We start from the raw sequence: 14,047 nt of genomic DNA, 5'->3' as shown, positions 1-14,047 counted from the left end.
TTATAGGTATATACTACCATACAGATAAAACCTCAAGAAGCAGCTATGATTTGTAACGTTCCCAGTTATTTACATTCACAAATATCCATACACCTGTGTAAAATGCAGTATCATACGAGCTACTTCTTTAGAGTTACCAATCACTTTAGGTCAAACAGCTAAAATACAAGTAAATGCATTAATTTTATAATTGTTATTTAAAATACTGCGTAAGCTGAGAAGTTTGGGAGTATTGATTCCCCATAGCCTCCCATCTTTTGAAAGTCATTGAACATGTGGAAAGTACATTTCAAAAGGCCAGCAATTCTAATTTGCTAACATTTCAGGTACATTTTTTATAGTCATCAATAACTACCCAGCGTGATGGGCAGGGGGGAATCACGTCAGGAATTTTGTTTGCTTTATTTTACTTGTACATGGGAACATCTAGTGAAGCTCAAGCAGATTACTTTGAGCATAGTTAGTTTCTATTTTTAATCATATTAATAAAAGCATTAAAGAACTGGCCCGATGCCTGTTGGTAGGTGACACTCTCCATTACATGCTGCAAAATAATAGTTCCAATGAATTCCCGTGAAAAGGCAGTACGACCAAAATTTCATCTCAGGCAATTGTAGCCACAATCCTGCTCACAGTAAATTCAGCATGTAGAAACCTCCTGGCTTTACCAGACCCTCCAAAGACCCTGCTGGAGCTGAACCACCAGCGCCTGCAGTGGATGGGTCGCCCAGCCCTCTGACCAGCGTCACCTCTCAGAGGTGCCCTCGCAGACTGGAGTGAGAGTTGAGTGCACAAGGATGCTCAGTACTGAGCAGTGCCCTGCGCCTGGCCGTCAGCTGCAGCTCTGCCACAGGAGACAGAGATTCTTGAAAGCCCCTTTTTTAAGGTAAAGGTGGGTCTATGAAACATGGCTTTACAGAGTAAAGCATTTGGAAGTGATGGTCTTCGTAGGTCCTTTCCAACTGAACTATTCTATTCTATTCTATTCTATTCTATTCTATTCTATTCTATTCTATTCTATTCTATTCTATTCTATTCTGTTCTGTTCTGTTCTGTTCTGTTCTGTTCTATTCTATTCTATTCTATTCTATTCTATTCTATTCTATTCTATTCTATTCTACTCTACTCTACTCTACTCTACTCTACTCTACTCTATTCTACTCTTCGAGCTGTATAAAAAACTGGAAAGGGACATAAACTTGAGCCACCTCCACACCCTTCCCACCCCAAGTCATCCAGATGCCCGTTGAGACAATCCACTGACATCTTTTAGTTTTGTTTAAAATCATACCAGCTAAAATAATTGTCCAAAACACAGTATTTCTTTAATTCCAAAATTTATACAAGTTTACAAATCAATATACCACCACACAAAGTAGTGAAAGGAAGAGAAGATATGTTTAGAAACATTTTACTATAACAATGCTCAAATATGGTTAAATTTGACATAGTATTGCAAGACTTTTTATATAAAGAATTAATGATTGAACAAGGAGATACAGAGAATACCATTAATTTCTTTGTTCCTATCCAATGCAATATTTAGCTTCTAGAAAACAATGAAATATTGGTGAAATGGCATATCTAGTTCGTATGAGCTCTATTTCCATTAAAATCCTGAAACAAGATGGGAACACTGACAAAATGAAACAAGACCTTATTAATCATTAAAGTTAATAAATAGAAACCTGTCAAAACATTACAGTGAAATATGTTTTTACTCTGTTCCTCCCTTTTTCTATATAGATACACTTCCATATTTTTTCCAGGTGCCTGTTAAACAGAAACTTTGATGTGTTCTGGGGAATTTATGTTTCTTTTTATCTGACCCTTGAAATATTTTATTATCAACCTAATAAAAACTTTCAGAATTGCTTTTATTTTTGTTGTCCATCAAAAGCTAGGTCCCAGCAGTGAGTATTGCACTGAGCTTTGTACAATAAAAATACAGATAGCAACAGTAATGGAGCTAAATGTGAGAGCTCCTAAAGGCAGGAGGCAAGTTTATTCTGTTTTTTTTTCACCCTGAGTACATCTTTATTTTAGTTCACAGCAGCGGCACAGGTCTTAACTCCATGAGATACAAATAAAAAATGATGATATGAAAGCAGTAAATATCGCAGTCCCGGTATACCTGGCAACTTAATGCACAAATGTAGGCTTCGAGCTTGGTTTACGTTACGATGAAAGCATTAGCATGCACGTGAGGAGAAGGGCTCACGCTCTTGTCCCTACTTTGGACGCCAGCAGTGCTCAGACAGGGGGTCCTTGGGGTGCAGGCTGCGGGGCACCCAGGCTGCCATGGCCCAGCCTGGCCTGATTAAACACGATGTTTTAATCATCTGTTCTGTGATGATACAAAACTGGGGCTCAGGCCGTATTTATAACCAGGCAGAGAGCTGCCCAAAGTACCGCCCCGCAGCAAGGAGCAGGCAGAGCTGTAGGAAAATGATAAATCCAGCAACTAAATGCAGCCTTGCAGACCTGCAAGTGGCTGTGAATACATTCAGTGATTTGGAAAAGACACAGCTCCTGGTCCTACATCATTTTAAACTACTGCTTGAAATAGTTTTTAGCTTAAATAATTACTGGCATTTAGCCTTTTTTTTTTTTCCTACTTTTTGACTCTGCACATTTATCACATTTCGAGGGACTTCAAATACTCTATTTTTCATTTGAAAGAACAGATTTCAACTATAAGGACTAACTATAAGGACTTTCATGCTACCTGAAAGTAGACAGGCATCCTAGAACCATTTCAATTGGTCTTGTGAAGAACAAATTAGGATTTGCCTATGCATCCATTCTCCTACACCTACAGCTGCAATGCACAATCATGCCAATAAACATGACCCAGGGGGTGGGTTCAGAAACCACAATTTCAGGTCACTCGTTTTCTCTTGTGTGGGTGTAGACATCTGAGTTCACATCTGACTTTGTGGAACATAGGTATGTGCGTAAGGTTTCTCACAAGTTTTGGATGACATTTAAACGAACTGTCCAACCTCATAAAAATTAACATCTTGATCTCTTTTAGCCAGCTCGACAGTACTACTTGTTGCATGAGAAGTGCTGTTTTTTTCCTTGGCCCTTTCTACATCTTCTATTTTTTTTTCCACAAGGATTCCTCACTCAGGAGTTTCTCAGAACTTGTCCCGATTTTTCCCTGCTGACAGGCATGCAGCATCATGGAGAGTTAGTTACATTACATATTCTTTCCAACAGGCTGTTGTAGCAACTTGAAGATGTTTGAAATCATCAATTCAGAGGACCAGGAGATATAGTAGAAGCTCTGCTTTAGGCAGGTCAATAAGGTAAAGCAAACTTGCTTCATAGTGACATACCGAAATCTCACTTTTTATTGCATGGGTAACACTTTACAGCTGTTGCTATCCTGCCAGTTGATATTTAGAATATAAAAATAATATGTACAATTCTAAGCCTGTGCATGAGTACAATACACAATGGATAGTTTATAGTTCTGATTCTGCATATATACTACATTTTTACATAAGTCCCAATAAAGGCAACTCTTTTTGTCCAGTTACATACATTTGCTTAAGTAGTTGGATGAACCACGGGCCAAAGAATGCATCTGATTATTTATCATGGAAGTATTAAGAAATTACATGAGAAATAAAGGATAACTCAGCATCTCCAGCCAGGCCAGTACCCTGCCTGTAGCAATGGCTTGTAGTGAATACTTTTTTTTTTTTTTAAAAAAAAAAAGAAACCAGGAGGAGGATAGCCTGAGTGATGCCTCACCTATGCATCCTCATGCCTTATGGCAAAACACAGCTTGAGAATGCCTGTGCCAGAAGTTGTATCCTCATCGCTGTGTCTTAATTCTGAAATGAGAAGGCGGCATGTTTCTTGCTGTCCGTGTTCCTGGTCTGGTGTGGAGGAATGTCTTCTTGCAGTGTCACTTGGTTCACTTCATCCTAGTAGCCTAACAAATGTTAGTTCACTTCTGTAGCCCTTGCACACCCTGGCATGTCAGTGGAATAGCTATCTGTTGTCAAGCTTATATGGTCTGACCTGACCTTGGCCAAAGCTATTGGTCTGTGCCCCAGCCATCTTTCTGCCTTGCGTATCTTGGCTACTTCCAAATGTTTGAAAGTGATTAAGGCAGCACTAATGTCTACTTAATTGTTCCAACTTGTCTTCTTTGAAGTATTGTGTTTTATACTTAAAAGTCAACATAGTAGACCTTTATAGGATTTTGGACACACACTTCCAAATTTGGCAACAAAAAAAAGAAGCCTTAAGCAGGAGAATTATTTATTAAATGCTAGTGTAAGTTTTTAAGTTTGGTCTTCGAATTCTAAAAATAAGAATAAGGATTCTACCAGAATTGCTGACAAACCTTCACTCTAATGGCCTGATCATTTCTGTATAATTTAGTGCCAAAGAATACATTTTCACTGCTTCCTTGATGTCAAAGTGGTGTTTCTATATTTATAAAATGATGGGCCATGCAGAAGCTGAACTCTTTTCTGCAAATGGAATCCTAATGCCTCTTATTGATTCCATTAAAAAAGGAAGGTGCTCGTCCCTCATCTTTGCTACAAGCATGTAGATGGCTATTTTATTTGGTTATTGATATTTTTGGATTGTACGTCATTGGATTTTTACTAAGATGTAAGCGATCCTAACAGTTATATAAATCTGTTGTGTTTTTTTTAAAGGTTTGTCAAATCATTTAAAAATAATAGGATGCCAGCTGTTGGAAAGCACTCTCCTGTTACTTCAAGTGCTCTTTACTAAAATAATCCACCACATTTATGCAAACCTGATCTTGCTGTAAATATCAGTAAAGAGGGAGATCTAATTAAAGCAACTAAATTGCCTTCCTGCCTTTAGGCTGACATCTAAAACAACAAAATCGTCAATTCTATAACGTAAAAACATTCCACAAGAATCTACTGCAGGTTCTGAGGTAAGAATCACATCTACACAGACCTTTTATTGCCTGAAAAAGAAATACTTACACTTCATAATTAAAAAACTAAACAGGGCACATAAAAGACAAAAATAAATTGTAATATGTACACACATTAGAAAGGATAAATAGCATATATATTGTAATACTGCATTAAATGTACGTATATGTGAATTCCAGACCCCCCCCAAATGTTGTGTACATTAATTCAAAGGATAAATAAGTGCTAATATATGACAGAGAATTCCTTAGTGTAAACAACGCCACAGGCTTTTTAATAGGCTTTTGTGCCAACTTACAAAAAGCATGTATTGCCTTTCACACTCCATACCACTTAATTTGAATAGCACTGTCTTCACATACACAATTTCAAGATAGTATAAAAAATTACGGATCTAAGAAGCATTCTTCACACTGAGCAACAACAGGCTGCAGACGCTCTAAGGATTTTCGGTTAGCTTTCACGAGACCGCGGGCTGAAGACACACTGATTCCCCCGCGAGTCCTTCCTAAAAGCAGTGCAAGGGTTCTTACATGTAAAACATCACATTAGCAATCACTGCTCAAACCTGCCGGTAAGGAATTCTGTGCCCCATTCCAATTCTGAGTTTGGACTCACACTAGCGTGATGTCGAAGCTGCCACTACTGCCTGCCATAGGTGCAGAAGATAACGATCCCTCTGGTTTGAATGACAAATGACAGGTGGAAAGGAGTGTTTCTAAACACAAATCGCTTCGTTGCATTCATAGTGTCGCGTGTCCTTTGTCCTTCGAATCCTGTTTACGTATTTCCGAGGATCCAGAGCACATCAACATTAAAAAATGAAAAATATATGACTTGTTCTGTATGAACATTCAATGTATTTTCTTGAAGCATGCTCATCAGGATTTTAAAAAAGACATCTGAGTTATAATAGGACTAATTTCTGGCAACTGTATTTACTGGCACCAGAGAAAATTACAGTTCTTCACTAAGTACTGATGACATGAGGACTTGTGGCTTTCTGTCTTTCTCAGACAGGCTGTGGCCACTAAAAACTACATGCACAGCTGCTCACACTCTCCTTTTTTTTTTTTCTTTTAAATGATTCCTCCCACTGGCCAAGTGCATCCCTACGCAGTGCCACCCACCCCGCTGCTCTCTGCTGACTGACAAGGGAAGTCTCTCCCCCGGCTCTCCCAGTCCTTCTCATGCTCCCCCCCTGAGTTACCCTCAGTCACAATGCCACAAGCTCTGATGAGATCTTGGCCGTAGGCTCTCAAGCGATTGTCTTCTGCTCTTCCTGACTTGTCAAGCTCCGAGGAAAAAGGCCATCAACTTGTCTCTGTGGGCTGGCCACAGGACCATGCTCTGTCTTAGCATCGAGATGTATCTTTGTTAAAACAAACACTTCATATGGGTTCTGCTCCTAGTCAAATCATTTGTCCATTGATAAAGACAAGGGCCACATCCTTCATTAACCTCAGGGCAAGCTGCAAGACACGCTCACACTCAGTCAAGTTCCAGTGCAATCTCGGGTCTTCAGGACGCAATGATTTCCCCAAAGAAAATTGTTACATGAAACATGGGATGTGGTCGAACAATTATGGACGATGAAACCTGAAATGATAAACCATTCAGAATTATATTTTTGCAACTGACACAGGGCTATGGTGAGGCTCAGGTGCTGGCATATGTCTGCCCATACCATAATTACCCATGGGACCTGCTATAGGGAACCTGCTTTGGCAGTGGGGTTGGACCCGATGATCTCCAGAGGTCCCTTCCAACCCCTACAATTCTGTGATTCTGTGATACTCGAGGCCACACCTCGAGTACAGTATTGAGCTTTGGGCCCCTCACTACAAGAAGGACATTGAGGCCCTGGAATGGATCCAGAGAAGGGCTACAAGGCTGGTGAAGGGCCTGGAACACAAGTCCTGTAAGGAGCGGCTGAGGGAACTGGGGGTGTTTAGTCTGGGGAAGAGAAGGCTCAGGGGAGACCTTATTGCTCTCTACAACTTCCTGAAGGGAGGTTGTGATGAGGAGGGGGTTGGCCTTTTCTCCCAGATAACTAATGATAGGACTCAAGAAAATGGCCAAAAGTTGAGCCAGGGGAGGTTTAGATTGGATATCAGGAAACCCTTTTTCTCTCAGAGTGGTCAGGCGCTGTAACGGCCTGCCCAGGGAGGTGGTGGAGTCACTGTCCCTCGCAGTGTTCAGGAAGCGCGTGGACGAGGAGCTATGAGATATGATTTAGTAGCTTAGTGGGTAGTATTGGTGATAGGAAGACAGCTGGACTAGATGATCTTGTAGGTCCTTTCAAACCTTGTGTTTCTATGATTCACCTGTTACCATGGTCCCTAGCACAGCTTTGCTTGGGTCAACCACCGCTCTTCCAGATGCTGCCTTGGCATGGCAGGGTGAGCGCAGGCCAAGGGGCAGACTGGACATGGGAGGACACTATGACAACTCGCCTGGTGGTGGTGGGAAAGACGTTAGCCCCAGGAATTCAAGCCATGCCAAGCCTGCTGGCCTTAGGGCTAGAGAAGAGCTTCCAGTCCACTTTGTTTACCAGCACAGCCTGAGTCACGTTGCATGTACTATTTGGAGATACTGTCAGTAAATCAGAAAAGCCTTGCTGAGCCATAAAACTTAACTTTCCATATTTCAATCCTTCTGCCAAATAAGGCTAACAAAATATTTAGGCAATTTTTTTAAAGTAAGAAACAAATTTTATAGCACTGCAGATGCTTTATCCTATTTTTGCCCGCTGTGGCAGATAAAGGCCCAAATACACCTTGCCTTTTTTTTTTTTTTTGAGTTTTAGATAAGGCGTATACATCACTCCAGATTACCTGTATGAAGGACAGAGAGACATGGGTTGCACCAAGGGTGTCACCAATCTTTTCTAGAATAAGTTGGGTGCCTACAGCAACAGCACTTCTAACTTAGCTTAAACAGAGTGAATCCAAAGGGAGACGAAGGAGGGTGCTGATACCAGGTCCTCAGTGTATCCATTACCAGATTTCTAAATCTGTTTAAATGGTTTTAAAAGTGCGTGTGTCCACGGAGCAGTAAAAGGTGCATCAACAGACAGAACAGTTAATGATCCACCTACCACAGCGGGTTTGGGAAGGTTTTTGACACATTTTCTCCTAATAGATCCAGAAAAAAGAAAACAAGCCCCACATTATCTCAGCAATGTGGTACAGCACAATACAGGGATGCAGTTTTCAAATACAGGAGATACACACAAAAGCTGACATTCACAAGGATGCAGCTCATCTGCTAAGTGAGGGCACAGTGCATTGCAAAAAAGACTTGGTGTTTTTGTATTTGTGTAGAACAACAATATATTGGACTATATATAGCATTTCCATTAGAAGCACTTTATAAACATCTGCTAATATCCTCTTCCCAAACTTTTGTTTATTCCTGTATTTTTAGAAACTCAGTTTCTTGGATTCTGTTACAAAATAACAGAAGGAATCAATCTAAATTACTAGGAGTAGAAAAACCATTCCACTGACAGTCATTACAGTAAATCATGAAAAATGAAAAACAGTGGCTTTTCTTTCCCAAGTTTAACATCAAATTTGAACAATTCAAAGATACTGTGAATACTGACTATAATAATAAAGCTTCTTATATTGATTAATTAACTGTATGTTGTAAGACATTTTTATTTAATAAGCAGCTTTATTTTTGTCTCATTCTATCATAGAACTTCACAAATAAATGTTTGTTAACCTGCTGCCCATACAAGTTTGCATTATCTCAGTCATCATCCTTCAAAACCTTTTTTTTAAAAAAAAGACTGACTTCCTCTCTGGCTCTTGTCTACAGTTTTCATAAAAAAATCACTTTGTTGTTGCATCAATCCAAATGTAATTGTGAACTACATCATTTTTAATGAGAGGTCCAGGAGGAAACTGAACCTCTTTATGTTCAAAACTGCAACTGACTTAAAACGCCTGCATTAATTTAGCTACCTTAATGGGCTTTTCCTAGTGTTACTCTATTTAGAGTTTTGTGCAGTGGCTCCACAACACATCCAGTGAAAATAAAGGGTAGGGAGGGAGCAGGGAGAATCTGATCTCCCTCAGGTTGAAATTCCTCCAGGATCCTACAGAATCATTGCCTATATTTATCACAATCTGGCCATGCCTATTTTTGACTCTATTTTTCAATGCCCTCCTCAAAAAATGTTTTCACTTAAAAAAAAATCCCTGAGATTTTTCGTTCAGCTTTCAAGAATCCTACTGTAATCAGTCTCAACTGTTTTCAATTCTAGTGAAAAAGTATCTGATTCTTTTTGTGTGACTCATGCGTATCCATACTTATGCTCCTATACTGCAATGCAACTCGGAAAATCAAACAACTTCAGCAAGGGGTTGCACTTCATCTCTCCCAGCACACAGAAAGATTTCAATTCCTGCTCATTTTCCTTTTCTCACTTGTGAAGTCTATTTTTTTTTAATTAATACTGCTATAGTTTTGAAGAAGATACACTTCCTACTACCTGAAAAGATAATGACCCCAGAAGCCAAACGAGAATATAGAAATCCATATCTGAAAAGGACGTTTTCTAATTGTCAGAATGTGACACTTCATTAAAACCCTGCCTCTTTTTTCATCTCCTGGCTTAGTTTTGCTCTCTGTGAAACTGGTTTATTTTTTGAAAATTCATTTTTTCATGTTATATCTACACGGAAGTGTGTATATATTATTACATAAAAAAACACGTTTTGGTGAAAAAGGAAATGCCAGAAATCACCAAACACCTATCTCTCGTTGTGAATTTTCATTTTGACACTCTCTTTAATTACAGGATTCACACTCACCTGCTAGGATCTTAAGTTTGACTGAAATAGTGAGACCTAGTCTAGGCCAGCTGTATCTGATAACTCTTTGTGAAAGTGAAGACAGTAATACTATGTTTGCAATGCTGGTTGATCCTAACAGCAAGTTCTGCTTGCTGGTGTCAGTTTTTAGCCTTTATAATTTCAAAAGATATGAACAGATGCCATGGGGCTGGCAGAAAGCACCTCTCTCCTCCCAGGAATAACTCTGCCAGTTTTTAAGTCCTACTAAAAACTATGGACACTTTAGAGCTCTTTAAACAATAATGCTTCAAACAACATCTTGGTGTTATCCAATACGTAGAATGAAACAACTCCTGATTAAAACATTACATGCAGCAAACAAAGAATATTAGAGTCTGCCTTGTTCCACAGAAACTGTTGGCAGGAGCCTACGTGACTCATAGGAAGTTCCCCATAATATCGATAAACTTAGGTTCAACACATCATCTACTTTTCACTTACCAAACATATCTGCAAAAATGCATACTTCCATGACCAAGGCAGTACTGCCGGAAGACCCTTTTATATGCTTGAGGACTGATAAATTCATCTGGGAGAAAAGCTGAGTCCTTTCAAAGGATTATTGTCTAGATTTCCCAATCTTTCTCCATTTAGCAACTAATCCACTGCAGTCACCTTCACTGCCCTATCAACTTCAGGGACTGCATCAGCAATACTGAGCATCCCACCAGAATCGGTGGTGGGATTCAGCTGGAATTCAAGGGGACTCATGGCAGGAATCTGTTGATGGAACTAATTATGAGACAACTGCAGAGGACCTGAAGAAAAGCAGATGGCAGCTGTCATCTCTCTGATGCAAAAAGATAGATTCACCCACCTGGTAAATTGCCGACTTTCCTCATGTACTTCCATTTCTGTGCTTTTAAATTCATTCAGTTCTTTCCGTATTGCTGCCTAATAAACAATAAATATATATTCAACCATAAGAAACATGAATTGTAAGGAAAGTACAGAGTCTGAGAGGAAGCTAGCCCTACTCTGGTAGCTCTCACACCTTTCTGATCATAAACATGAATGAATTCTTTCCACTTACAATTATTTGTAGCAGTACCTTACAAAGAAAACCAAAGCATCAAACAACAACAAAGAAAGACAAAATATACTGCAGTGGGCAAGCCAACCCCGCACTGCAATATGGCATTTGCTACAGATGAAAAAAGGAGAAGAAAGTCTGTTACCTCCACAGTCACCCGTTGAATATGCATCTGCAAGGGCACTGTATCGCCACGCAAAGCCCCAGAGGAGCCAATGAATCACAGGTCCTGCACGGTAATTGTACAAACAGCAGGATCCTTGTATCTCCCACTGGAGACAGGACTTCAGGGATGCAAGATGAATAGCACTTTTTAAGTGCGAATTAGTCACTTGGCTTGATTAATTTTATGAAAAATTGCATGAAATATTTGGACATTTCAGGCTTGTGTTTTCAGTTGGCAAATACTAAAGAGCAGCAGAAATTTAGTGCACTTTACAAATGCCAGTGCTTGTTGCTTACATTAGAAGAACAATAAGCAATTTACTTCATCAGGTAATTCATATAATTTCTGAAAAATTCTACTGTATATTAGAAAGGTTTTTGTTTCTATGACAAATGACTTCCTACCTTCACTGCTAAATGAAATGCCAGTTTATTCTTGCTCCCTCTTTTCTTTCCCCATTTTAAATAAAAACAGTATCATTTCATTAATCCCTAAAGAAATCTCATCTGGCATGCAAGCCTTTCAATGCAGAACAGACATAGAGCATGATAAAATTACAGCATCACCAGACTAAGGTCTCATAAATGAGAAATTTCATTTTAAGCAGGGTATGGTTCTGTTTAGCCACAGCAGCACACTTACACGAGGCTGCTGCAATAACTAGGAAAGAGAGCGTCATTTCTGAGCACCAAATCAGCAGCAAAACCACCAGAGCTCCAGCTCCATAATATTGTTACAGTACTATCTTCTGCTCCCACTGGAATTAGAAAAATGAATTCCTTGGGAGAAAAGGGCAAAGGAGTTTCCAGGCAACCCAGGGGCTTTGCCTTTCTGCTGAGGCCAACGAACATGGGGATCAGAAGCAGCCATGGACATCTGGTCATTACAAAATGAACTGAGATTAAAACCCATCACCCTAGAGTAGACAGGAAACTCCCCTGCTTGTTCTAGTGAAGCTTACCCATTTTTTTTGGTAAGATGGACCTCAGTGAAAGTGGAGGTGCTGCGTCCTCTAATCTTCCACAGAGTATATGAGGACTAGAGAGAGTTCAGTACCTCCCAGAGCCAACATCTTGAAACATTTTAGGTACATTTTTAATGTCTCCACCTTGACTTGCTATGAGAGTCTCCCTTGAATATCAGGAGAGCTGTCATTAATGCTAAAATACAAGCTAAAATAAAATTAGTGCTTCACAGTCCTCAGCCAGAAGACAATGGATTTGTGCACACATAACTTTTCATACCAAGCACATGTCATAGGATTACCATAAAAGTTGTTTCAAATCAAGTACTAAAAGGGCCAGAACTTGATATGTAAATCTAACATATAAAACTTTCCTTTTATGAAGTGGTGTAGGAGGAAAATGGATGAGTATTTTACGGCAATCTTTCGCCAATTTATCCTTTAAAAGGGAATCACAACATAATTTGTCCCATTCCTTGTAGTTAGGCAGAGGAACTATTAATTGCAGCATGTTTGGGGCAAACCTCCCAAGGACTGCTGCCTACATAGAATTATCTCCAAAATTGGTAATTATGGCCAAGAATCCTTAGAAAGATGGAACAGCTTCTACCTTTTACACTTGAATGGATTGCAAAAATAACTCTTGGTGATACTGATGCAGGCTTCTGCCTGCAGAAACTTTGCCTGAACTCCAATGATCATGGCTATCTTTTCCAACAGCACGTACCTGGCTTAGCAAGGCTTTAAAAGTGCAAGAAATTCTGGCCTGATCTGTTGTAAAAGAGCTGGCAAACACACCCTTAACAGGCATCTGAGTGAGTTTTCTTAGCTGCAAGCAGTAAATGCCCATCACCATGACAATTTTGCTGTCTCCAGCAGATGCAACGCATGATGCTTGCACCAAGAAATCACAGACCAGAAGAACCAACCAAAAGTGAAAGATGCAAGAATTTAATTGTAATCTAAATCTGCCCCTTGCCTTGTCTGCGGGAGTTAGCCTGGCCCAAGGCTTGTCAGCACGACGATCATAATCCGGAGAATCTGTGACCTCCACATACTCATTAAACCGCAGGATTCGCCTTGCTTGAAGTTCGGCCACTGTAGGCCTCAGGCTGAGCTGTAAGCCAAAGGCAGAAAATAGTACACTTAATAAGACATAATAGAAGAAAAGCCGAGGGTATGATGTAATCTCTAGAGAACTTTAATGGTGTTTCTAAATAGGGTCACTTTCAGGTGTCTAAAAAAAGGCACCACCCTGGGAGCACTGTATGGGAATGGGGGAGCAGCATAACCTAATTTCTTCAATTATAAAAATAGTCTCTGTCAGGCAGGTCACAGAGAATCTTGACAGTTATCCCTGGAATATTAATTGTGACTTTGCAACTGTCACTCTGTTTACCCCACTAGATGATAGGTCTGTCTGCATTTACGATTACACACTCTGGTATGTTCGGCTATAATACAGAAAATAAGCCTGATATGGAGGGACCTGCCTAACTGAAAAAAAAAATTAACATCTGGTGGTCAGGCATTCTATCTTAGTCATTACGATGCCCAGCCACAGGGTTCCAGTCACCTCAAACAACATTCATTTTAATCAGCTAAAGACAATTACATTAAGGAAAAAAAAAAATAATACTGCAACTATTTTTGCAGAGAAGGACAGACAAAGGAGACGTACAAAAATTTTTCCCATCCTCTCCCACAATGACACCCCAGAGCTGGAATAGCACATCACTGTTTTGTTTTGTTTATTTATTTATTTATTATTTTTATTTCACAGGGACAATGAGCACAATCCCATCTGGAGCAGGCAAGACTCCTGACGTGGCCAGGAGAAGGGTGAAGGAATGGGCACACACTGCTTCGCTGCCCTCTCTGCTGCCCAAGGGAAGAGTGGATCTATAGGCATGGCTGCCCTTGAACATATGTGACAGCGGTGGTCATGGTCACAGAGGAAACTCGCAGATCATTTCTTCCCCCTGCTTACACGGACAAATATTAAGCATGGGTAGACTGTATGCTTTTTTGAGGTATGGGAAACCAGAAAGAATGGGGTTTCTCCCTAGAAGG

General features: G+C 40.0%; 1 protein-coding gene across 6 annotated transcripts in view; it reads right to left on the bottom strand.

Annotated features, from left to right (window-relative positions):
- Window positions 1-1,300: 1,300 nt before the first annotated feature.
- PHACTR2 (phosphatase and actin regulator 2) overlaps window positions 1,301-14,047 on the bottom strand; it is a 144,672-nt gene continuing 131,925 nt past the window's right edge. For all 6 annotated transcript variants that reach the window (XM_083828763.1, XM_083828766.1, XM_083828765.1 and 3 more), the window contains 3 exons: window positions 12,954-13,091; window positions 10,629-10,705; window positions 1,301-6,542 (listed from right to left, as the gene is read on the bottom strand). In XM_083828763.1, the coding sequence (XP_083684889.1) occupies window positions 6,527-6,542; window positions 10,629-10,705; window positions 12,954-13,091 (231 nt within the window). In that variant the 3' untranslated portion in view covers window positions 1,301-6,526. The remainder of the gene's footprint in view (window positions 6,543-10,628; window positions 10,706-12,953; window positions 13,092-14,047) is intronic.

This window comes from Anser anser (genome assembly GCF_964211835.1).
Source record: "Anser anser genome assembly, chromosome: 3".
In the NCBI taxonomy this organism is placed as follows: Eukaryota; Metazoa; Chordata; class Aves; order Anseriformes; family Anatidae; genus Anser; species Anser anser.
The sequence above is the reverse complement of the archived record's forward strand: the minus strand, read 5'-3'. Positions and strand labels throughout refer to the sequence as shown.